General features: G+C 36.4%; 2 protein-coding genes across 2 annotated transcripts in view; one reads left to right on the top strand and one right to left on the bottom strand.

Annotated features, from left to right (window-relative positions):
• LOC121380982 (U1 small nuclear ribonucleoprotein C-like) overlaps positions 1 to 7,563 on the bottom strand; it is a 28,426-nt gene extending 20,863 nt beyond the window's left edge. The window contains exon 1 of the mRNA XM_041510043.1: positions 7,502 to 7,563. Within this exon, the coding sequence (XP_041365977.1) occupies positions 7,502 to 7,509 (8 nt within the window). The 5' untranslated portion in view covers positions 7,510 to 7,563. The remainder of the gene's footprint in view (positions 1 to 7,501) is intronic.
• Positions 7,564 to 9,659: 2,096 nt separating this feature from the next.
• The window catches only part of LOC121380558 (nuclear pore complex protein Nup160-like), a 198,976-nt gene continuing 181,201 nt past the window's right edge, over positions 9,660 to 27,434 (top strand). Inside the window, exons 1-2 of the mRNA XM_041509426.1 lie at positions 9,660 to 9,772; positions 12,681 to 12,792. Of these exons, the coding sequence (XP_041365360.1) occupies positions 9,682 to 9,772; positions 12,681 to 12,792 (203 nt within the window). The 5' untranslated portion in view covers positions 9,660 to 9,681. The remainder of the gene's footprint in view (positions 9,773 to 12,680; positions 12,793 to 27,434) is intronic.

Below are 27,434 nucleotides of genomic sequence, written 5' to 3'. Positions count from 1 at the left end.
GTGATATTCACTGTTTTTTTACAATAAACTAATGTGACTCGAGAAAGTCAGGGCTTCTAGAATTTTTGTAAAATCCACTAGCCATGGGATTGATGATTTTTAAAAATGTACTAGCCACAATTAAAAATTTACTAGCCCTACTTTACTTTAAGTAAATACAATTTTACAAAATAATTAGTAATAATCAGATATGTTACCTAAAGAGGAAGCTAGAGCTTAAAAACACTAACACTGGAGGATTGGGGTGGGGGCAGGATATTCGTATTTACAAAATAGACTTAACTGCAAGATTTTACCCAAACAAATCACTAGCCGTCGGGCATGGCAATGGTAGTTATTTACTGGCCCAACATTGAATATCACTAGCCATGGGAATGGGGCTATCATAATCTAGAAGACCTGTGAGTTTCAAAGGTAAAGTATAAATGTATTTACAAAGTATTGTTTTTATTATATTTTAATTTTTTGCTTATCATATGGTGAAGTATTATAAAATCGAGAGGATTCCAACTTTAAGACTCAGCGATTTTTTGGAAATTTTGCAAGCAGAAGAGACACCAAGAGGTTACGAACAAGTTTCACAGAAATAATGCGATACAAATAGGTATAACCAGAACAAAATGTTTATTTATATCTAGGTTTTAACTATTTTCACCCCGGAAACGAAACCCAGCGTGATAAAAAATACAGAAGTAGACAAAAATGGTTTGGGTTGGATGGCAAACATTACAGCTTTTGTTCAAATTACACGTTCCATACTGATTTTCAGCTATTCCATAGTTGTCACCATTTAAAATTTTATGTTGTTTCATTATTCATTGTTTTGTGAATTTTACTGTCCTTTTCATCAGTTGGTTAAAAAAGGAGGGTTTTTTAAATACAAAAGATAGGTAATAAAATGCCCCAGAAACAAAACCTTTCTTGTACTGGGTTCTTGGCATATTTACAATCAAAAAACTTTTTCCAAATCAAAAAACCTCACTAAGAAAATAATTCTATTACAAGTGATATCTTGATTAAGGGTTGATTTTGCTATCGAAAAACAACACAGAGGAACATATTTTATGGATATCAGGCTTAAAAAATCCTGCCCTCATCTGTCCGTTTTCGCCTTGCGGTAAATGGGTTCACTGTGTGTGTGTGTGTGTTGTTAAAATGCGGAACGGAACACATATTAAATGCGATTTTAGAGTTTATGAAACATCAAATTTGAGTAGACCCAACAGTGCATAAATCTAATTGATAAAATAATATCTGATTGTATTTTGTTGTTTCATAAACTCTAAAATCTGTTCTGTTCCGAATCTTACCAACAAGGCGGAAACAGAGAGATGTGCATGTTTAGGCCTGACATTATTATTACGACTATATTTGTGCTTGGAGTAAATCATATGACATTGATAAACTGTCAACAAACTAAAAAAACAAAACCACTTACTGGATACGATTTTGGGGCAATTCCACGGTAACGGAATTACGAGCTGGAGAGATATTTCAGGCATTAAACTCAGCTAGTCCACATAAGAAAAATTAACATAATGATATATCTATGTCATACACTAGTACTGCACTAGTGCTTGTTAAGGGCAGAAGTGAGATTCCCTACTGCAAGGTGTAGTGCATGAGTACTTAATTAAAGTCTGGTAACGGAATTACGCAAAACGGACACCATTTTTACGGGCATCGCAAAACATCGACAAACTCTGTGAAGTATGATGAAAGAATTATTTATCTTCATGATGAAACGATGACCTAATGACTTGACATCAACAATACAGTAATTATATTACAAATTATCTTTTCATAATTTTGTTGTACAACATTGAATGCCGGTAACGGAATTACACAGTTCGGTAATGGAATTACTGCTCTGAATTTACATTTGAACAAAATAATTTATTTACTTTAAATTTGGTTTGCAAATATTTTTGCATAATTTTATAAGTTAAATAATAACTATGTATACTTGTTTTAAGCATTCATACTAATATACATATTCATACTAGTTTTAGTATCAGTAACAGGTACATGTATATGAGTGGAGATTTAAACTGTGTACATATTACATAGTAAATGTTTAAAATGTTTGACAGCAATTGTATAGAAGTCTAAAAGAAAGATATATGTCAAGACATATTTCTGTAATGTTTAATATTATTTTGATAATGTCAAATCCTTGATGGATTACTCGATATAAGCACAAATGTATACATAACATACTCTTCAAAAAAAGAAATGCAAAAGGGTACAAATGGGTTATAACTCCGATTTTATGTTTCCTACCGGTTCATGCTTTGTGAATATAAGGTCATTGCATGTCCCAAACACATTCCCACGGTTACATTCGATAAAACGCAGCTACTGTAAATAAAGTTTCAAAATGTGAATATTCGCAAAAACGCAGCCACGTGCAAACCATGTCACCACTGCACGTGCGTTGTCTGCACGTGCAACATGAACACCGACAGTATAAAAGTGCAGGGTGTTCGCTTGCCTGGCCTCTGTATCTGGCCGACAGTTGACAATCCAGGACATGCCACGTCTCAGTGAACCGCAGAGAAACAATGCCATTGGCCGACTAGACGCAGGCGAATCCAGAACGGCCGTTGCCAGGGCATTCCATGTGTCCCCAAGCACCATCTCCAGACTGTGGGACCGTTACCAGCAACATGGATCAACACGTGACCTCCCTAGATCCGGTCGACCACGGGTCACTACCCCCGGGCAGGACCGCTACATCCGGGTACGCCACCTTCGGGAACGATTGACTACTGCCACATCCACAGCCGCAGCAATACCAGGTTTGCGCAGGACATCCGACCAGACCGTACGGAACCGCCTACGTGAGGTAGGAATTCGTGCCAGACGTCCAGTTCGAGGTGTCATCTTAACACCACAACACCGTCGACTCCGACTGCAGTGGTGCCAGATTCATCGACAATGGCCTCAACTGCGATGGAGACAGGTGTGGTTCAGTGACGAGTCCCGATTTCTGCTCCGACGTCATGATGGAAGATGTCGCGTGTATAGGCGTCGTGGTGAACGATATGCGGCAAACTGCGTGCAGGAAGTGGACAGATTCGGCGGGGATAGTGTCATGGTGTGGGCAGCCATTTCACACACTGGCAGAACTGACCTGGTCCACGTGCAGGGCAACCTGAATGCACAGGGCTACATTGACCAGATCCTCCGGCCACACATCGTTCCAGTTATGGCCAACGCCAACGCAGTGTTCCAACATGACAACGCCAGGCCTCACACAGCACGTCTCACAACAGCTTTCCTACAGAACAACAACATTAATGTCCTTCCTTGGCCATCGATATCTCCGGATTTGAACCCAATTGAGCATCTATGGGACGAGTTGGACCGACGCCTCCAACAGCGACAACCACAGCCCCAGACCCTGCCCGAGCTGGCAGCAGCCTTGCAGGCCGAGTGGGCCACCATCCCCCGGGACGTCATCCGTACTCTGGTTGGTTCAATGGGCAGGCGGTGCCAGGCAGTTGTCAACACACGCGGAGGCCACACCCGGTATTGACTCCAGATGACCTTGACCTTGGTGGTGTGTCCTATCACTTACTCACAATGGACTAGAGTGAATTGTGAACAATCCTGCAACATTTGGTAATTATCGGACTCACCATTCAATAATTAAATCAATTCTCCAAATGTTACGACAATGTGATTTTGCGTTTCTTCTTTTGAAGAGTATATATAGGCCTACTGTTGATTATTAACTGGACACAAGTTACATAAAAAGGTATCACTGATTTAAAAAAAGAAAGAAAAAAAAAGAAAGATAAGCAAGCACAAGTACATGCACATAATATATAATAGTGAATTATTTAACTAGTTATTATTATTATTTTTTTTGCTCATATATACTGAAAGTGAAAAAATATAATCTGCAAAGATTTATTTAAAGAAAAAAAAGTGCAAAGGAGTTTGTATACATTGTAGTTCAAGATCAGTGGACGATTTCATCCCGATAAAAACTTACAGAAATTAGCGATGTTGAATCGTTTTAATATGACCAAAATTGGTCACCATTTTATAATTCTTGAAGTTAACATATGTTTACTTTTAAAAAATTTGACCACTGGGATGAAACATACATGTACTTAAAATGTTTATTCTCTCGGCAGATTAATCACTGAGGTCAGTCCCTCCCTATTTTGGGAGGTTACAAGTTGTATGGTCCCGGGCAGGATCTGAACATCACGTTTCACCTACATGCACCTACATGCATCTCCCATGCAAACATGTCAGGTTTAAAGGAATCAAATGCTGTGATTGGCCAAAATACTTTTCGGGTCATTGGGATTACCAGCAAGGTGCAGAAACATTTATACATGTATCGAAATTACCTGCGGTTTGCAAATTGTGAAATGGTGCACCGAACCGAGGGCCTAAAACCAAGGTTTTCGGTAACATCGAATACTCGTCCCATTCCTATTTATAAAGGTCCTAATTTTCCACATAGTGTCTAAAACCCTACATACACCATGTGCTGTCCATATTTCTTTTGGCCTGCAATTTAAAAAAATTAAAATAATGGCAGGCCATATTTTACTTCATATTTCGAGCCAGATATAATATTAGTGAGTTTTGATTATTTTGTCATGAATTTGCTGATTTTTAGTCGGCATAAGCTTTTAAATAATACTGCTTGGTTAAATTTAATCATATTTTCTTAATTTCTATATTGTTAATTTGCTATGAATGTTCCTCAAATGTATTTGGTGCCACTACTAGTACTACATGTATTACCGTGTGGAATAAAAAAAAATTGTATATTTTCCTATTGGTACATCACTTGATGTATATGACTATATGGATAGGAGTGCAGCATTTTAGTACTAGTACCAAAGTGTTTCTTGACAAAATATACCAAAGACTGTAACGGAATTACAAACCTATGGTAACAGAATTACAAAATTGTTGACAGCTATAATTTTACTAATAATGCATGAATTTGAAAGTAAATGTGGGTGATCATGTTCATTAACATTTACTCAGAGAATACGAGTTGATTCCTTGATTACATATATATGAACAATACAATCTAACTTTTTGTTTGTTTCGGTAACAGAATTACAAACTGATTCTGTTTTCTAATTTCAGCTATATCTAAAAAAAAATTATCTTTTTATTAAAGATGCAATGTTGTCCTTTGTTAGTGGTAAAACAAAAACACTAATAAAAAGAATATACCTTCAATAACATGGCTGCTGTACACAAATTCATAGTATTATGGGAGTGTCATATTTTTAGTGTGACGGTATCCTCATAAAATGGCTAAAGTCAACCACATCCATTTATTTTACAATATTTTACTTATCAGATTTGGATTCTCCAGATAATTTTACATTAGAAGAAATCTTAATATATAAGTAATAACATGATTTTAATTTTTCACTCCATGTTCACTTTAATGCGGAATTGCCCTTTGGTAGAATTATTTTCTTAGTGAGGTTTTTTTATTGGGAAATAGTTTTTTTGATCGTAAATATGCAAAAAAAAACGGTTTTTGGCATATTTCGGGTGACCGCTCGAAATTACAAATTATAATCAACTATATCGAAAACATATGACGGCAGGATGGTTGCTAGTCACTTCGTACCATTGCAAAAAGTCATTTTGTTACCATTGTAAAACGTCATTTTGTACAATAACTGAAAGTCATATCGTACCATGGCATAACAATTTATAACAATCACCCCAGTAGTGTCTTTTACAAAATAACATTAAATTACATCCATAAGATGCAAACACCTCCTGCAACTGACTTTTGTTTTGACTTTATAAACCATTAACCATTTAATCTTGTCCCTAAAAAAAATCTTTGTATAAACATGGTCCATTATGTGGTTTTGTTGTTTTTGAAATTCAGACTAATTATCTGGAGCCATTTCACAAAACATTGAAGTTGGCAGTTAGTAGTAAATACCAAATACGGCTCTTGTCAGGTAAAATGGACATAGCAGTTGACCAATCTGATTAAAATTACCTCTACTGGGTCTACCAGTTGATCTAACATCATTGCATGGACTCCCATGTCCAGGTGATATTTCATCTATAAACAACAATTTAAATATCGACCAATTACACTTCGCCTTTTATAGCGTTATTCGAGAGCATACAAATTCTAAAAATATTTGGCAAACTTGTTGGTCTATTTCAACATTGAAAAAACAGGGAGAAAAGTGCAGTAATAAACTCTGGATTGTATACTAGTATAAACAGATTTTATGGCTATACCATCATGGGTTTTTTTCCGTCTTGAAACAAATTTTATATTGCAATTATAGTTTCCGGCATACTTCGTTATTCACCCGAATCTTTTTGTATACCCTCGGCATAATCCTGAATGTTTTCAAATTCTTTTCAAATCACTGGCATGATTTTGCAAGTAAGGTTTTGATTGGTCGAATGAAAGGTCAACTGAACATAAGCTCCAACAGGCTGCTGTTAGATCCACATGTAATAGTGGAGCTAATTTTAATTATATTGGCAGTTGACAGGTATTATGGGTATCAATAACGATATGCTGCACAATAACGTATTATGGATTTCAAACTTTCCAAATAAAGTTTTAAAATAACAAAACAACGCTGCATTTATGCTATGGTTGATTTGTTTTCTATATACTGGTATGACATGACTGGTACAAAATGACTTGGGTACAAAATGACTGGGGTACGAAATGACTTTCCACAATGGTACGAAATGACTACAGTACGAAATGACTACAGTACGAAATGACTTTTTTAAATGGTACGAAATGACCAGGCAGCATGGTACGAAATGGGTGGTACGATAGGACTAGGGTACGAAGTGACTATGATAGGCCTCAGATTAGTTATCTTCCCATCTGGTTGTCCAAAATCCGGAAATTTGACCATGCAAGTAGTCTGCTGTTTGACCGTGATTATTTCATGGCAGACAGCTATGAAGTGGCAACTATTTGACTGAAGTGACAGCGGAGATCATGTAGTTTGTAAACATGTGTAACTTGTTGACATTGAAGATTTATTTGTGGTAATTCCGGCCCATGCAAAAGTAGTGCTTTTTGTGTAAAATCATATAAAAATGGGAGTACTCCAGCCTGGTTTAGAGGCCCTAAGAGGGTGTGTTTGTTTAAACCAATATCATGAATATGCTAGGAGAAAGAGCTGGACAACAGGGGTTGTCCTTTTCAGGGTATGTGTCCCCCAGGCAGGCAAAGGTACATACAAAAATCCACGGGCCTGCTGATATTAATAAAAATGTTATAGCCACTAAGGCTATATAGAAACATATAGCGAAATTAATTGTGTTCCGAGGCCATGATTCCGCCAGGATACACGAACAGTGCAAAAAGTGGCTGTAGTCGTAAATTTGAAAATACTGGATACTGAAATGATCGGAAGTCTTGTCACCGTACATTTATATCATTAACTGATTAATATAACTTAAAATGATAAATAATCTAATAAATCTACTAATTTGAAATTACTTTGGCATTTTCGAAGTACAAAAAAAAACCCCACGCTCCGTGGTCGAATCCAAATTGACTGTTTCTTGGTTAATAATGTATGTATTACGGTGTATAGTTTGATGCGGTTCGTTTACAAGATAGCAGTGCTTTCCAGACGGTTCGTCCACTGGACAATTCGTCCACGGACGATTCGTCCACTCACCTCGGACAATTCGTCCACTCGATGAGTGCATTTTTTTCAAACATATTAATAGTTATTTCTTTGACATTATAATCGTTTCTTAACATTATTTTGTGGTATACTATAACCAAAAAAGTAAAATAGTTAGAATTCAACATTAATATCCAGTTTTTATTAACTGTTTGTACAATATAATTAAAATTAGCTCCACTATTGCATGTTTCGTGTGAATTACGAATGCCTTAAAACAAGTTTTATTTTATAAAATAAATAATTGTTAATGTAAAAATGAAGACTGATAACCCATCCCGTACGTATTGGTATGGTTCGCTGTACTGCGGCCACTAAAATAGACTCGCCCGATATTTTTAGAATTTGTATGCTCCCAAATAACGTTATAAAAGGCGAAGTGTGATTGGTCAATATTTAAATTATTATTTACGGACGAAATGTTACTTGGACATTGGAGACTACGCAGTATTGTTAGCAATCTGATTAAAGTTAGTTCTACTGGTCTAAATAAGACTATCGTAATTCACATGAAACATATCGTATACCCTCAGAATAATTCGGAATATTTTCAAATTATTTTCAAATCACTGGCATGATTCTGCAAGTAAGGTTTTGATTGGTGGACATGAGCTACAACTGGCTGCTATTAGATCCACATGTAATAGTGGAGCTAATTTTAATTAGATTGCTGTTTGTATTCATTATCATGCAGCGATTCGTTCACTCGCTCGTACATTATCTCACATGTCACGATGAGGTAAATAGGTAATGCAAGCTTTCGCGTCGGAAGACTTTATTACCATGTCATGTTCTCCTTCAATGCCATAAATTCTATCCACTGTACCCTCTCTCGTCACATGTTATTCTCATATGCCTAATAACCTCGAAATAAAAAAACAACTTGTTACCTTCAATTCCAATTTAATTAAATGTTGTTTTAGACGCTACTGGATCCAACTTGGTGAAACAAGCTTAAACTAATTACTTCACAATATCACAATAGAGGACACCTGTACACTTAATTGGTAAAGCAAACAGAAACCAAACAAGTTGAAAGGGAAGGGCTAAAGATTATCTTTACTGGGTATATTGTACTAAAAACATCCTACGACATGTAGCGTGAAAGGCGTACATTATAGAAACAAACAATAACCGAATAAATAGAAACGCCAAAGAATTATGTCTGCAGAGCATTGTTACAAAAACATCTACTAAGCGTAATATAATTTATTTTCACCTTTGTAAATTTATGACACAGCAAAAAAAAATTACGGGGTAAAATATATCTAATAGTTTATTTAGCCCCTATGTACATGTAGTACACATTATTTAGTCCGTGGACGAAATGTACTGGGGAAATAAGAACCCAGTGGACGAATCGTCCGGAACTGATTTTTTGTAGTGGACGAATTGTCTCGAGTTCCTCAGTGGACGAATCGTCCGTGGACGAATTGTCCAGTGGACGAATCGACTGCATCCCATAGGTTGGACTATACCAATTCAAATCCCATAGGCGACCATGTTAACGTTTGTGTTTAAAAACACTATATGCAATATATCAACCAAACTGTGACCCATAAATATCAGTACTACAACCCCTACCTCAAAGTATTAACTGCAGAAAATGGTACCTTTCATGGCTCATTTTCGATATAACCAGATGTTTCTGCAACACCCCTAGTTTCGCACAAAATTTGAGTACTTTTTTTGTACAGGTACCCCATACATGTTCCAAGCACAAGGCTACTTGACACGGTGGTACTACATCAAATAAAATTGCATACGTTTTTAGCCCAGATGAAACTTTTTTTTTTTACAACCAACACACTCACATTTATAACCAATCACAGGACTTGGGGTGTTAACTTCTCTATCAAAATTTCGGTACACCTCGAACTTCGACCCAGCCGGAAATTAATTGGTATAGTGCAACCTATAGCAGTCACCAGCAGACTGGTTCTTTTACTGTGCGTAACAATTTATATCAACTAGTTATTTTAAAAAAATGGCGGAAAGCTTGAGTACTCATTTGCATCGAGAGGTTATTGTACCAACTTATACTGGTGTACGATGGAAAGAGATAACAGTTTATAGTGGTATGATAGTAACTCATTAATTTAGCTAATATTAGTATATTACGTCGGTCCAGAATCGTATACATGCACGAAATCGAATCAGAAATGGTCATTTCCGAATTTGGGCAAGAGCTCCACCCGTTCCCCCCATCATTTATAATAGTTTAGGGTTAGGGATAGAGTTAGGGTTAGGGATAGAGTTAGGGTTAGGGCCCCATGCCCCACTTTTCTATATATACCCCATCAAAAAATCCCTCTTTAGATCGATAACTAATGGGGGGAATGGGCGGTACACTTTCCAAAAAAATACATTTCGTCAAATATATCATAAAAACAAAAAGTAGATTATATATTTTTATGTATGGATATTTCACATTCTCACGAGATTCTCGTATTATCTGTCATGGCTGCCGAAGAACGCTTTTAGTCTTGATAATTGTTAATCTGCATTATATTAATTATATTTGCAACAACAATTAATTTAATATATATCAACAATATCGAGTAAGTGTTTCCAACAAAGTATGAATGTTTTTTCACAGAACACTGAAGTTTGTTTTTGCTACACATGGGGTCTATGCCTCATCTCGTAGCGCTGAACAGAAGACCGCGTCGATGCCAGCGCTACGTTATCGTATCTAGTGATCATGATGCGCCAGTTCCGGATCACTTCAAACAAAATTGTGAATTATGTCAACATGTGCGCGTATGACTTTAAAAGAAATTCTTGGTAATAAAGACAATCACCATATAAATAAACAGTGATATAAAATGTAAATTTAGGTAAACATTTAACACCAAAAACTAGCATATAACAAGCAATGTTTTAAACATACTTTTTTTTATGACTTTTGTAATGTAAACTGAAGCAAATGGACCTAATTAGAAGAAAAAAACACAAATTGTAATAATATTTCATCATAAATCTTGTTCAGCATAGATGTAAACATGATACGTCAATGGATATTCCAGAGGCCAATTTCGCAAATTTGCTAAAAAGTGTCCCCTCATCACCAAAGCAAGATATAATACTTTAAAACAAAAAACAAAAATTAGCACTCTTTTCTTTGTTATCTTAACTAGTAATCCTCTAGTAGTTTTAATGTGTTTGGTTAAACCGTGTATTTTTTATTATTTGGCAAATGTGTTACCCGTCTGCCAAAACTGTCCACAGCAGGGCACAGAAACACAGAAATGTTGGAAAATATTATAATGTTGTCACATACTGACAATCACTTTACAACTAATAACAATAAAAGTAATATGTCCTATAGACAATATCATTGTGTAGTCTTTGCATTTATTAAAATAAAATACATCAGACCTGTAGGAACTGGGGTGGGGTGGTGTAGTGGGAATGGCGGGCCTACGGGCTTGTTCTCCATTCCACACTTAAGGACAGAAATGTATGTTTTAAATTTTTACTACTACACAAATAAAGATGATCTAAAGATGAAATCTAGTTTGTACCCTTCACTAGAGACTATATCCAACCCCCCCCCCCCCCCCCCCCCCCCCCACACACACACACACACACACTTAAAATATAGTTCCTAGAGGCCTGTACAAATGTAAACAATATGTAGAGGCTGAGGTTAAGAGGCAGTTTCATCTTTAGGATTTTGTAATCATGATTTCAAACCCAACTGATTACAGTAGTTTGCCCCACATACTGACAGAAAACACATTTGTTATATATTGGAATAAAACAAAAATAATTACAATATATCCAGTGTTATTTTCTTTATTCCTGTACATCTGATGTCATGGGACGCCATCGTTGATTTTCAATTGATTTTAGAAATTATTAATGACTAATTAGGGTGTAATCAGGGGGTGTACCTCATGGAGTTGCAAATGGCCATAAAATATGTCAGGCAGAATCCACTAACGTACAGGAAGTGCTAAAATGGTGGAAATAGTGTTTTTGAAGGTGTAAGCCTCTAATTTCGAAAGTGAATGACTGCAGCTGTATGTGTACGAATGGCAAATTACATGTACAAATATAACGTGAGAGACAAGTGGAAGAAGACTTAAAATCGTAGTATCAGTTTATAAAATAGGCCTACATGTCTTTACATTATATACATATTGTCATTACCTGTAGAAAACAAAAATAATAAAAGAAAAATAGATGGAACTACAACTATTAATAGAATATTTTGCAGAGGACGACTGGCCTTGGAACGAAAGTCTAGGGCTATTATGATATGGGTCCAACACATGCATGGTTGAATTATGAACTAGTGGTTGAAATGACGAATCCAGATAGATTAAGAAGAAAATAATAATAATAATAACTATTATTATTATTATTAAGCGTATCATAAAATATTGTTTGTTTCCGGTTACTCGACCAACCCTAAAACCTTTTTTGTATATCCAAAAAAGTTTTTTTAATATAAAAACGATTTCCACGAAAACATTCCAAAACTATCACCAACACTAATTTGGTGTCATTTAGGGGATATCCCTACTGTGTTTTCCGATTTGCGGACGTATATCGGTGGTTTTACTGTCGCAAATTTAGTTTTATTGGCGACCCGTTAGCCACGAAATGTTTTCTTCTAACAATTGATTGATGGAGTTACTTCCCTTCAAATTGAAGTTTGGTAACTTTCGTGACATATCGGGCGAATAGTCGGAAAATTGTTTTCACGAATATATGCGATCTTTTCCGATTTATTCTACATCTAGCGTAGCGAGGTGTTCCGATTAATAATAATAATAACTATTTAATGATTTACTCCAGTGACAAACTGGCCTTGTAGAAATTTAGTGACCTTCTGATAAACTAGGGGAGGGAATGTTTACCGATACTGATGGAGTTTACTGCCAAACCAAATGATTAAATATGTCGGTAAGATCTCGATGCGTTCAGCCAGTTTATACTAAACATTTTTAAAAAGTTGCGTGTGTTCCTTTTTAGGGGCTTCAGCCAGTTTACTTCAAGATATCAAGGTTCCGGAAAGCTGCGGAGGCTACAGCTACACAGACAGTGGCATAGCTGGTTCTCCAGTGTCAAACAGATACATTTATTGGTGAGTCAAACAGATACATTTATTGGTGAGTCAAACAGATACATTTATTGGTGAGTCAAACAGATATATTTATTGGCGATAGACTTAACTGCAACATTTGAAGAAATTTTTTTTCACTAGCCGTCAGGCATGGCAATAGGAGTTATTTACTAGCCCAACACTGAATATCACTAGCCATAGGAGTGGGGCTACCATTATCTTGAAGCCCTGCCTTATTTCTCTAAAAGTGGATTATAAATGACCTTGTTTTATCATCCAAAACATTTTAATTGAATCACGATTGAGGGAATTCCATGACACACTTCATTTTTAAAATTTGGAAATCTTTTTGTGAAAAGTCATAAAATGTACGGCAAAACTGACTCGTAGTGATGATCTATATATACGACAGCCATGTAATGTATCCTTGAATTTTATATAAACGACCGCTGTGCATAGAGACTTGGCAAATGAGCTATATACATAGCAAATAATTAAAAATGTATTATTTCATGACAAAATAACTGCAAATACGCTGAAATAAAATAATAAACAGTCAGAACATGAACTCACAGTTTCTTTATTATTATTATTATTATGATTTAAAAAAAAAGAATATGTGTCTTTTTTCTTCTTCTTTTTTCAGTGCTCTACAAAACAAGTTAAAATTTACTCTTTCCTGGCCAGTAAAATGTAATATTTTAGTCGCCAGCCACTTACATTTAGTAGCCAGCTAATATTTACTTGTAATTAAATCGATTCATCTGCCATTTTACGGCACATTACTAATGCTGTAATTATTATTAGGACCGCATTCGAATGAACTCGTGAAGCAGTAATTCCTAGTTGTTAAATAGTAATTACAAGTTACTGTTTGTGTCCGGTTCCACTAAAACAGTGAACAACTATTAACTATCAAATTCCGTACCCAATAATTGTATTAAATGAATTTAAGCGAATTACTATTTTAATGGCACTGCTAAGATATGCATTTAAATTGCAGTACTCGTTAAAAGTTAAATAAAAGAATTGTGATAATATCACCATGTTTACTCTTGAATACTGGAAAATCGTTATTCATAGTCCGATTAACTTTTATTTTTCAAACAAACTACTGATAGAAAACACGTTTTATGGAAGATAAATTGCTACTGGTCCACTGTGTTTTTTGATGTCCAGTTTTGTTTACAGATTAAAGTAAAATTATTGGACAGTCGCCAACTGGCGTATGTGATTTTATTTTTTAGACGCCAGGGAATGTTTTTAGTTTATTTTACTCACTTTGTAGAGTGCTCACTGAAATACCCTAGACAGTACCACTTCAGGTGCATGGAATTTAGCAGGGGCGGGAGTCGAGATGGTTACAACTCTATAGCACTTGGTTTCAAAACAGCTAACATGTTTTCCAGTGTCACCAATGTAGCCTATGACCAGCCAGTAATTTTTTGCTAAACGTTTGCAAATTATTTGGACTGATTCACAAAGTGGTCATTCGGTTTAATGTATAGCATGAAAAAACAGTGTGGTGTCGCATGTTTAGCAATGCGAAGGTTGGCTTAATTATAAGTTAACACAGTTGAATCCAGTTCTGTGTGCATGGGCAAGTTCAGATTGCCATTTGTGTGTGTGCATGCACGTTAATCTTGCATTTTTATATCCAAAACCCCCAGATAAAACACCAATCCCTCCACCCCAAAAAGGTAGGCTAACAATAATAATAATAATTTTGCATTATTATTATAATTATTATTATTATTATTATTATTATAATAATGTTGATAATCATGTCGCAGTGGGCTGGGATTGCCCCTTGCAATTTTGTGCATTTAAAATATGACTACATACAGCAAAATAACCTTTTAGTCATATTTATTTGTGGTAAAATTAAATTTTAAACAAATTTACGTAAGCAGTCTCGAAATTGCAGTCGTTGAAAAATTATATAGTTCAAGCCCTGTAGTTAGTTTGTGTACTGTCCGTAGTGAGTTTGTGTACTGTCCGTAGTGAGTTTGTGTACTGTCCGTAGTGAGTTTGTGTACTGTCCGTAGTGAGTTTGTGTACTGTCCATTGTTAGTTTGTGTACTGTCCGTAGTGAGTTTGTGTACTGTCCATTGTTAGTTTGTGTACTGTCCGTAGTGAGTTTGTGTACTGTCTGTAGTGAGTTTGTGTACTGTCCGTAGTGAGTTTGTGTACTGTCCATTGTTAGTTTGTGTACTGTCCGTTGTTAGTGTGTGTACTGTCCGTTGTTAGTGTGTGTACTGTCCGTAGTGAGTTTGTGTACTGTCCGTAGTGAGTTTGTGTACTGTCCGTTGTTAGTTTGTGTACTGTCCGTTGTTAGTGTGTGTACTGTCCGTTGTTAGTGTGTGTACTGTCCGTTGTTAGTGTGTGTACTGTCCGTTGTTAGTTTGTGTACTGTCCGTTGTTAGTTTGTGTACTGTCCGTAGTGAGTTTATGTACTGTCCGTTGTTAGTTTGTGTACTGTCCGTTGTTAGTTTGTGTACTGTCCGTTGTTAGTTTGTGTACTGTCCGTTGTTAGTTTGTGTACTGTCCGTAGTGAGTTTGTGTACTGTCCGTAGTGAGTTTGTGTACTGTCCGTTGTTAGTGTGTGTACTGTCCGTTGTTAGTTTGTGTACTGTCCGTAGTGAGTTTGTGTACTGTCCGTTGTTAGTTTGTGTACTGTCCGTTGTTAGTTTGTGTACTGTCCGTTGTTAGTGTGTGTACTGTCCGTAGTGAGTTTGTGTACTGTCCGTAGTGAGTTTGTGTACTGTCCGTTGTTAGTTTGTGTACTGTCCGTAGTGAGTTTGTGTACTGTCCGTAGTGAGTTTGTGTACTGTCCGTTGTTAGTTTGTGTACTGTCCGTTGTTAGTGTGTGTACTGTCCATTGTTAGTGTGTGTACTGTCCGTAGTTAGTTTGTGTACTGTCCGTAGTGAGTTTGTGTACTGTCCATTGTTAGTTTGTGTACTGTCCGTAGTGAGTTTGTGTACTGTCCGTTGTTAGTTTGTGTACTGTCCGTAGTGAGTTTGTGTACTGTCCATTGTTAGTTTGTGTACTGTCCGTAGTGAGTTTGTGTACTGTCCGTAGTTAGTGTGTGTACTGTCCGTTGTTAGTGTGTATACTGTCCATTGTTAGTGTGTGTACTGTCCGTAGTTAGTTTGTGTACTGTCCGTAGTTAGTTTGTGTACTGTCCGTAGTTAGTGTCCGTAGTGAGTTTGTGTACTGTCCATTGTTAGTTTGTGTACTGTCCGTAGTTAGTTTGTGTACTGTCCGTAGTGAGTTTGTGTACTGTCCATTGTTAGTTTGTGTACTGTCCGTAGTTAGTTTGTGTACTGTCCGTAGTGAGTTTGTGTACTGTCCATTGTTAGTTTGTGTACTGTCCGTAGTTAGTTTGTGTACTGTCCGTAGTGAGTTTGTGTACTGTCCATTGTTAGTTTGTGTACTGTCCGTAGTTAGTTTGTGTACTGTCCGTAGTGAGTTTGTGTACTGTCCGTTGTTAGTTTGTGTACTGTCCGTAGTGAGTTTGTGTACTGTCCGTAGTTAGTGTGTGTACTGTCCGTTGTTAGTGTGTATACTGTCCATTGTTAGTGTGTGTACTGTCCGTAGTTAGTTTGTGTACTGTCCGTTGTTAGTTTGTGTACTGTCCGTAGTTAGTTTGTGTACTGTCCGTAGTTAGTGTGTGTACTGTCCATTGTTAGTTTGTGTACTGTCCATAGTTAGTTTTGTGTACTGTCCGTAGTTAGTTTGTGTACTGTCCGTAGTTAGTGTCCGTAGTTAGTTTGTGTAGTGTCCGTAGTTAGTTTGTGTACTGTCCGTAGTTAGTTTGTGTACTGGCCGTTGTTAGTTTGTGTACTGGCCGTAGTTAGTTTGTCTTTCAGATAATCTACCTCAGCAGCTGATAATTTGTAATTTTTATTTATTTTATATTTTATTTTATTTTATTTTATTTTATTTTATTTTATTTTATTTTATTTTATTTTATACTGACACACAATGAAAATGCAAAAACAACTATTTATTGCAAATAACGACAGACTATTAATGAATTGATGGATAATGTAATATGACATTAATGACTGGTAAAAGGCTGGTGGATGATTACCATTCTGGAGAGCAAACTGTAGTCTAGAGGCACGATGTCGTGGTGTCATGATGTTACTGTTGTACTGGCGTCTGCATCTGAGTGCAGCCGTTCTGAGTCGATGGATGACCGTCATCGGATAGATATGCCTTCCACGATGTCCTATCGTGTTGCTTGCTGTCATCGTCACAGTTCTGAACCGGTCACGGAGGTGGTGTCGTCGAATCTGCCGATCTTGGCATAGGGTCATAACGGGATGTTGACCAGATCGAGGTCGATCACGGACACTCCCAGTCTGTTAATGACGTTCAACAAGTCGTCCAATAGTTGATGGAAGGACTCTGAAGGTCCTAGCAACTTTGCTTTGCGAAGTTCCCCCTTGAACCATGCCCAACGCTCGCTCCCTTTGTTTTTCTCTGAGTCGTGGCATTCTTAACAAGCCTTGAAATAAGCGGCCGGTCACGGTCATTGTCCGGTACAAATTTGTAACTCGTCAGTAACAATGTTGATTGCGCCGGTCATCATGTCCGAAGCTCGCGTTGTGAAAAATGAAATGACACAAATGTGTACCAGTGGATTCGAACCAGTTCGCAGGGCACTTGACAGTCCAACACGAAGTTCATCTACAGTCCTCGTACCTGTTTTGTAGGATTTTTCAGTCTCGATTTTGTGGGAACTTACATTGTAAAAAGTGATGTCACACATATTAGTAATTAACCTTTCGTACTTAGCGTATACTTCCTGTGGCGTTTTCGTTTAAAGTTTGCAATTCAAATTGCCTCGTGGTTAACAATTAAAGGATGTTGACCAAAATAACTTCAGTCTTTGCTGTAAAAGAACAGACAGGTACTGATAATGACAAATCAACTGTCCCTGTTCCTGGTATCCGCGGTGGGCAGCCGCTGATTAAATCGTGCCCCAAAAATTCCCAAACGAATATCCTTCAGAGTAGTATCTTAAAATCTAGCACTGAATTAAAATGGCAAAAGGAGGATTTAGTTAAAACAAATGCCTCTTTGTGGCTACAGTTTGAAGAAAACACCAAAGGCGAGGTTACACTTACGACGTGCTCGCTCTGCAAAACATTTCAAAAAGAAATGCAGTGTAATCACAATTTTTCGGATGCGTGGATCAAAGGGTCCACAAATCTGCGTGTATCAAATGCTAAAGATCACTCAGGAACCAAAAATATAGAATATTACCACAAACAAGACACTGATGATACGCGTGCGGTTAGGATACGACAATTGAAATCCATTTCTAAAATTATAGCTCACGTCGCTCGCGGCCGGTTAGGATACAGCTTTACCAGAGGACACATATTAATGCATCATAGACTAGTAAGTACATAACAATAATAAATGTCATCATTGCCGTAACTGCTGCATTGTTTATTTAGTAATTAAATATATCAATTATTAAACAACATAAAACATAATTTATTTAATTTTTATTTATAATGTTTTGTGGCAGGTATAATTTCTTTTATGTCAGGCACAAATTGATTGGTGCAGGACATTGTGTCAGGTACACCAATTTTTTTTATTTCAAGGCTTGCTTAATGTGACGAGGAATATGACACCGTTACGTGACTTTTATGTGTCCACATACTGGCATTTCACGTGCATTGCATGCAGCATGATTGAGCATGTAGTGAACTCATTTCACACCATTTTGTGTGTTTATGCTATTGTATGTGTAACGAGAACAAAACCAGGATTAAAACCCAGACAAAAGTACCAATCAATGGCTTCCTCTCATAAATTGTTATTTTAAGTCCAATAAATATATTTTTCATTAATCACAACCAGTGTGCGATTTTGGTTTCAAAAATTAAAGTGCCATAAGGACTCCCTGTTTACAAATCTTGAGAGCCCGCCAACAATCCAGCGAGCCCTACAGCGCATCATAATATACACTAGATTTTTTCGCAAATGGTATACTAGCAATCTCATTCTAAAATGTGATGTATTTATGAAACTCAGCTGTTAGACTATATGTAGTAAATGTTGAAATGATCTGAAATAGGATTAATAAAACTTGCAGTTATTAATGACAGGATAGTACATACCATGGCTGTTGATATACCAGTCATGGGGCACTGGTTGGGACATGGCAAAAACCAATCCGAGAATGGTTCCACAGAGGAGGTTCGATCCTAGAACCAAAGCACCCCAGACGAACACTGAGCTAAACCCCGTCATAATTTTAAAATTAATACAAATGATAATTTCCATTGGCAAATGTCAGATTAAAATTTAATGGAGACTTGCATACATGCATTGTTTAAATAAAATACTTTAACAGTAATTTAAATTTTGTTTTTGTTTAAAGACACCACTAGAGCACATTGATTTATTAATCATCAGCTACTGGATATCAAACATTTGGTCAGTGTGACACGTAGTCCAAGGAAACCTGCTACATGTTTCCATTAGTAGCAAGGGATCACTTATATGCACTTCCCCACAGATAGAAAAGCACACAGTACCATGGCCTTTGATATAACGGTCGTGGGGCACTAGCTTGGATGGTTAATAGTAATTATGCATGAATCATGCTATATTATATAATTAAATTTGTTGACATTTTAAATAAAAATGTTTTACCTGTACACCGAGTACTCTGTGGTAACCAATAAGTGTCAGTATGGGCATTGAAATTATCAACATCAAATATTAAATGAAGTTTTAATTTTTTTTTGAATTAATTGTAGATTATGTAATTGAATATTAATCATAATGCATTAAATTAAAGGTAAACTAAAAATAAAACAATTATTCCACACTGGACAAAATATTCCAAATTTATTTCAGACAATTTAATAAAGACTTTCAATGATGCTGTAAATGGAAAAATATCTGTGTAGTACTAGTGAAACAAAGTTTGAAGTTGGGTTGCCTTTCCATTAAGCTGTATCCTAACCGACCATAATGACAGTCTTCTTTTTAAAATTGTTATCAACAGTTGAAACCGCCAAGTAAAAGTTGTTTGATTATTTAATATATAGCAATTGAAATCAATGGTTTCTAAAAACAAAATCGCTCGCATCGCACGCCTCCGGTGAGGATGCAGCCTTAGTTCGATTTTATTCCCATGGCCAGCTGTGCTGGCATGAGAGAAAAATCTAATAAAGCTGTATCCTAACCGGACGCGAGTGTCGCGCCGTACGTGTACGGTTAGGATACGGCTATTGAAATCGATGGTTTCTAAAAAGAAACAACATCGCTCGCATAGCATGCGTCCGGTTAGGATAGAGCTTTAAGACCTCTCACAGTTCGGTAGAACGTTCGTAATGAGCAAGTAAAATAACGTAAATGGAAGGAACCGTGTCATACGAAAGGCCTCAATGGAAATGTACTAACCATGCTGCAGGCGCATGTGCAGAAAATTAGATCAACTGGATGGTGAAGCAAGTGCCGCAGGCCCAAATTCAATCTTATCATCTTATAGAATACTTAACGAGACTGCCTGTCATACCATTTTAATGAAATGAGTGAACAGTTTTGGTATCTGACCAGCAAAAGCGAGTCAGACTGTTCACAAGTTATAATAAAGAACTCTAATCTTGCACAGATAGTCATTAAGTCTAAATTTAAAATAATAACAACTGTCAAATTATGTTTTAATTAATTAACCCAATCAAAAATTTAAAACTGTAAAAGCAAAACTTTTGAAAAATTAATGTCCTCTCGGACCATGCATGTCGGTTTAAAAAAAATATCTGTAACGAAATTGGCTGAGTTATTCCGAATTACTTTTACGATTCTTACTGACCGGGAAGCAACGAATGGGTTATCGAGACTACTAAATTTCAACACATGGAAAGCGAAAATAGCACCATGAAATCAAAGAAAACATCGCATTTCAAGACTGTCGTTTTCATGTGTTTTAAGATCTGTTGCATGTGTCATTTAGAAAATTCAATTTCATTTGTACAACTTATATTTAAGAGCCATGCGGGCTCGTATTCTAGGCAAACCAGAGAGTCCGACATGATTTTTGCGAGCCCCGGGCTTCCGGTCTCGCCTTAAAATCGCATACTGACAACAAAATATTGAAAAATATCTGTTTTGCATTTTCATTGTGTGTCAGTATATATATATATATATATATATTTAAATTTTTTTTAATTTTGGTTTTTTATATTATTATTATTATTATTTAAAAAAAAATATTTTGAGTACTGCAGGGGCAATATTACGCTATTCATATGTCTGTGAAAAACGTACACAGAAGTGTCTACTAGATTCATATACAATCCATCCCCTCCCCTGTTCAGACCATGCGCTGTTCGTACAGTACTTAGTATGTATTCCTCCTTTTCCAAATGGTTTGGTAATATGGATCAATCAAATATTTATTTACCGCCTATATACATTTTTGCGAGCCCTCGTTAGCAGAGGCTATAAACATGGCCGTCGTATATAAACATGCACTGTATAGTTCACAGTATTCTTTAAAAAATTAACAATTCCTATCCTGAGCCAGCTGTTATGGCATATTTTGCATAATAATGAATTTGACACAGTGGAAAATGAAGGTGTTTGTGATCCAGGGCCCGGGTTTAATGGAGTGGTTATAATGGCACTTGTGACATCGCTAGCCATGTAACAGGGTCCATGTATTGAAAACAACAACACGTCTCATTTGGAAAACTTTTTACTCTCATGGGAGAATCATGTGTCAATGACAAACACCCTGCAAGATTGAAAAATGCATAGTATATAATAACAATTCATTATAAGTTGATTATACAAATGTTTTCCAGATCTTCAATTCATCATAATAAAAACATAAATCATCATCATAAAAATATTACAATCCATAGTTAACTTTTTCTGGTTCACACCTATAGATGATAAAAAATACTATTTCAAGGGGAGATAACCACTAAAGTAAATGGTTAGCATTAAATGAATATATTACCCTAATTAGATGTAAATAAATTACAAGTGAATATGTTGTGAGAAAATAAATACTTTACTCTATTAAATATTACAATTACAATATAATGACATTAAATATTTATAAGGTATTGAATTCATGTTTGACAATAAATCATCACTATTCCATACCCTGTATGTGGTACACGGGCGCACGACAATGATTTCACAAGTGAGTTGTCACTACTGTCAAAACCTGGGGAATAATAAAATATAACTAAATACCCCTAATGTTATGAGTTATTAAACAGCATTACCTCATTACAAACAAAACACACCGCATACACCCATTGATATAAATATAACTAAATACCTAATATGAGTTATTAAGCATTACCTCATTACAAACAAAACATAAAACATTCACACCGCATACACCCATTGATATAAATATAACTAAATACCTGATATGAGTTATTAAGCATTACCTCATTACAGACAAAACATAAAACATTCACACCGCATACACCCATTGATATAAATATAACTAAATACCTGATATGAGTTATTAAGCATTACCTCATTACAGACAAAACATAAAACATTCACACCGCATACACCCATTGATATAAATATAACTAAATACCTGATATGAGTTATTAAGCATTACCTCATTACAAACAAAACAAAAAACATTCACACCGCATACACCCATTGATATAAATATAACTAAATACCTAATATGAGTTATTAAGCATCACCTCATTACAAACAACACATAAAACATTCACACCGCATACACCCATTGATATAAATATAACTAAATACCTGATATGAGTTATTAAGCATCACCTCATTACAAACAAAACATAAAACATTCACACCGCATACACCCATTGATATAAATATAACTAAATACCTAATATGAGTTATTAATCATTACCTCATTACAGACAACACATAAAACATTCACACCGCATACACCCATTGATATAAATATAACTAAATACCTAATATGAGTTATTAAGCATTACCTCATTACAAACAACACATAAAACATTCACACCGCATACACCCATTGATATAAATATAACTAAATACCTAATATGAGTTATTAAGCATTACCTCATTACAAACAAAACATAAAACATTCACACCGCATACACCCATTGATATAAATATAACTAAATACCTGATATGAGTTATTAAGCATTACCTCATTACAAACAAAATGTAAAACATTCACACCGCATACACCCATTGATATAAAATAACTAAATACCTGATATGAGTTATTAATCATTACCTCATTACAGACAAAACATAAAACATTCACACCGCATACACCCATTGATATAAATATAACTAAATACCTAATATGAGTTATTAATCATTACCTCATTACAGACAAAACATAAAACATTCACACCGCATACACCCATTGATATAAATTAGTAAATATTATTGGAAATATTAAAAATGGATAAATGCCTAAAATACAAACCTAAGCTTAAAATATAACCTTTAAGCTAAATAAATAATATTATATATTGTTAAGATTACTTTTAGAAACTATTTAAACATTTAACAATTAGTTAATAGTTACTCACAAAACTTTACACAATAATAATTAAATTATCAAAATAATTTAACCACCATTTACCTGTAATGATTAATTTCTACATAACTATATTATATTATATTTGTTGTTTTAATAATGTTTAAATAAAACTATTAAACTAATTTGTACCTGTAAATGTAATTTGTCCTGTCACAATCTCATGTCCAACATGTCTGCTGTCAGTGTGATTTGTGATCATGAAAAGCATGCAGTGCTATTATCCAATCAGATAAAGGATACCTGACTAAGAAAACTAATTAAAATAAATACTATTTGGCAGACAACTATATCTGACAAATACCTAAAACATAATATTAAAAATAGCAAACTATATACACTTAATATTACTAAAATATCACCTGCCACACACTTCCCCCCACCGTGAAATGACGTCCCCGTCATTTAGCATCACCGGTGACCAGGCTCAGAATAGCATGACTAACTTCTGACTGTGTAGTCAGCACTCCCTCAGCTAGAAGAGACCTGAGGTAATTGGCTCTTACAAACCAGTCAGGTTGTGACACTGCTGAAAATACATAATCTCCACCAGTCATCCACGTAGGCTGTGTGCGCCGTCGACTAGACCTTCGAGGTGAAGGTTGTAGGTGGAGTAATCGGAGTATCTTCCACAACAATGTCGTTTCCACGCGGATCAGGATCCACATCCACCAGATAAGTTGGCAGTTCGTCAGATACTGGCTCATTCGAAACATCGTCTTTCGATATCTCTGACACAGCATCTTCCGATATCTCTGCATCTCCTTCTAAAACCTCATCCCCAGCACTAAAAATGTCCTCTCTCTGGTCATCCTGTACTACTTCCACTTCAGTCGGCCCATCAGCTGCAATATCAGCTGACACTGAAGTTTCGGATGGGTATGTGGACATTATAACCAAATCGTCATCCCCAGACTCATCACTATCAACCACAGAAGTATCTTTAATTTCGGTGCTATTCGGTAATGAAGATGTTAACATCCTATTCCTCCTTGGTTTAGGAACTGGCACCAAAGGTTCTTGGTGAGGAATGGATCCTATGGGAAGTAATAAGTTTCTATGCAGTGTTCTCTTGCGATCATCTCCATTTTCCTTTCCAATGATAAAAACTGGAATAGATGGATTTGGTTGCTTCTGAACAATGTAAACATCTTCTTCCCACTTATCCGATAGCTTGTGCTTACCATCAAAAGCAACAATCTTCACTAGCACTCTGTCTCCTGGCTCTAACACTGCAGCTCTAGCTTTCTGGTCATAATAAAGCTTCTGTCTTTCCTGTGACTTCTTGACTGTAGTGGAGGCTAAATCATAGGCATGTTTTAGACATTCTCGTAATTCTGTATTGTATGCTCTAACAGATTTGGACTTCTTTGGCTCCATATCCAATCCAAAAGCTAGATCTATGGGTAGACGTGGTTCACGCCCAAACATCAATAAGAATGGAGAGTAACCTGTAGTCTCATGCCGTGTACAATTATACGCATGAACTAAAGGTCCTACATGTCCTCTCCAATTCTTCTTGCTGTCCGGGTCTAGAGTTCCGAGCATGTTGCAGAGTGTCCTATTAAAGCATTCACACATCCCATTACCCATTGGGTGATAGGGAGTGGTTCTATAGACTTGTCAATCTGCAACATGGCACACAACTCTTGCATCAGTTTCCCTGTAAAGTTAGCTCCTTTATCGGAATGAATACGTTTTGGAATCCCATAGTGAACTACAAAGTTGTTGAAGAATGTCTCTGCCGTAGTCTTTGCAGTCATGTTCTTAGTGGGATAGGCCTGTGCATACCTTGTGAAATGGTCTGTAACCACCAAGACATATTGCTGTCCTCCTTTCGATGGTTCTAATGTCAGGAAATCCATACAAACAAGTTCCAATGGATGTGATGTTTCTATACTGACCAAAGGTGCTCGACTTGTGGGAGTCTTTCTTCGTAGACAAGGCACACAGTTATGTACGTGCTCCTCTACATCTTTGGTCATTCCTGGCCAGAAAAAGCGGTCTTTAATGAGTGATAATGTTCTGTCTCTGCCCGGATGTCCAACATTATCATGTAAACTGGTCATAGCAACAGATAGGCATCTACTGGGAAGAACCAACTGTTCATGTGTTTCACCATCCACTTCAGTGATTCGATACAAAACACCACGCTTAAGTCGAAACTGTTGAAATGTCTTCAAAAGTCCAATCATCTCCTTGTTTCCAGCATACTGCTTTCTGTCAGGTCTGGTTCTATTCGTCAAGTGTCCAATTACTGTGGCAAGTGTTGGATCCTTGTTTTACGAATGTCTCCATTCATGGGCATTCAGTTCACACTTGTCATCTGTAATATTTACATCATCAAATTCATCAACATCAATAGCCAAACACAAACTTTCTACTAAATTTGAAACACCAGTAAATTTACAAATTGCTTCAATGGAATCCTTTGACAAACTTTCCATTTCTTGTGAGTCATCTGTGTATTCTGGCAATCTTGACAAAGTGTCCGCATCAGCATTAGCCTTGCCTGGTCTATATCTGATACTGAAATTGTAATTAGCCAACGAAGCCAACCACCGATGCCCAGTGGCGTCAAGACGAGCAGAAATCAATATGTAAGTTAAAGGATTGTTGTCAGTCACCACAACAAAATCATGTCCATATAAATAGTCATGGAATTTTTCTGATATTGCCCATTTCAGACATAAAAATTCCAGTTTGTGAGCTGAATAATTCTTTTCAGAACGGCTCACTCCTCTACTGGCATAGGCAATGACTCTTAAAAGTCCATCATGTTTTTGGTATAATACAGCTCCTAAACCTTGAGCACTAGCATCTGTGTGAAGTTCAAATGGTTTATTATAGTCTGCATATCCTAATATGGGTGGAGAAGACAGTCTACTTTTTAAGTGTTCAAATGCCTCTTCCTGTTCTTTTCCCCATTCCCACTGCACCATATCAGAAGCTTGTCTTCTTGACTTCTTAGAAGCGGACTTTGGCATAAGTTCATTTAATGGCTTGGCAATCTTGGAAAAATTGGGTACAAACTTTCTATAATATCCTGCAAACCCAAGAAATTTCCTCACCTCTTCTGGATTTACTGGGGTAGGCCATTGTTTGATTTTATCCACCTTCTCCGGATCTGCTTCTATGCCATCTGCAGTAACAATATACCCGACATACTTCACTCGTTGCTTGAATAAATTGCATTTCTTTGGAGCAAGCTTCAACCCACAGTCACGAAGTCGTTGAAACACCATCTCTAATCTCTGGACGTGTTCTTCATAAGACTTCGAAAAGACAATCAAATCGTCAATGTAAATCATACAAATGTTGAGATGCAATTCATCAAGACAAGTTTCCATCAGGCGCTGGTATGTTACCGGAGCATTGGACAATCCAAAGGGCATCCTGTTAAACTCATAAAATCCGAGAGGCCCAACTGTAAAAGCGGTCCGTTCTTTATGGGTTTCCTCAATTTCAACCTGATGATATCCGCTTTTCATATCAAGAACCGAGAAATATTTCATGCCTCCCAAACAATCCAAAAGTTCATCAATCCGTGGCAATGCATAGGAATCCTTGATGGTTCGATTATTCAACTGTCTATAATCAATACACATTCTAAGCTTACCATCTTTCTTCTTTGCCAATACAACATTCGAAGACCATGGGCTGTGCGATCGTCTAATAACTCCAGCGGATAAAAGTTGTTGTAAGTGACTCTTTACCTCTTCAAACATGGATGGAGGAATCCGTCTATGTCGTTGTTTGAATGGAGTAGTGTCGTACAAATCAATTCTATGCCGAACCTGCCCGGAATAACCAAGATCTTCATCACTTTTGGAGAATATGTCATGAAACTTTTGAACAAGATTTATTCCTTGTTCCATCTCCTCCCGAGTAAGACCATTTTTCTCAATCTCAACCTGATCTAACAATGTTGGTACATCAATCGGCTGTTGAGTTGGTGGATCCTCTAAAGTCACTGGGTGTAGTTCGCAAAGCAGCGCACGTGGCGGAATAATTACCGTTCGAGATGTTACATTACAGACATGAACTTCAATAATGTCCACACTCTCACTGTCAAAATCAATA

Source organism: Gigantopelta aegis, chromosome 9 (genome assembly GCF_016097555.1).
Source record: "Gigantopelta aegis isolate Gae_Host chromosome 9, Gae_host_genome, whole genome shotgun sequence".
Classification (NCBI taxonomy): domain Eukaryota; kingdom Metazoa; phylum Mollusca; class Gastropoda; order Neomphalida; family Peltospiridae; genus Gigantopelta; species Gigantopelta aegis.
The sequence above is the reverse complement of the archived record's forward strand: the minus strand, read 5'-3'. Positions and strand labels throughout refer to the sequence as shown.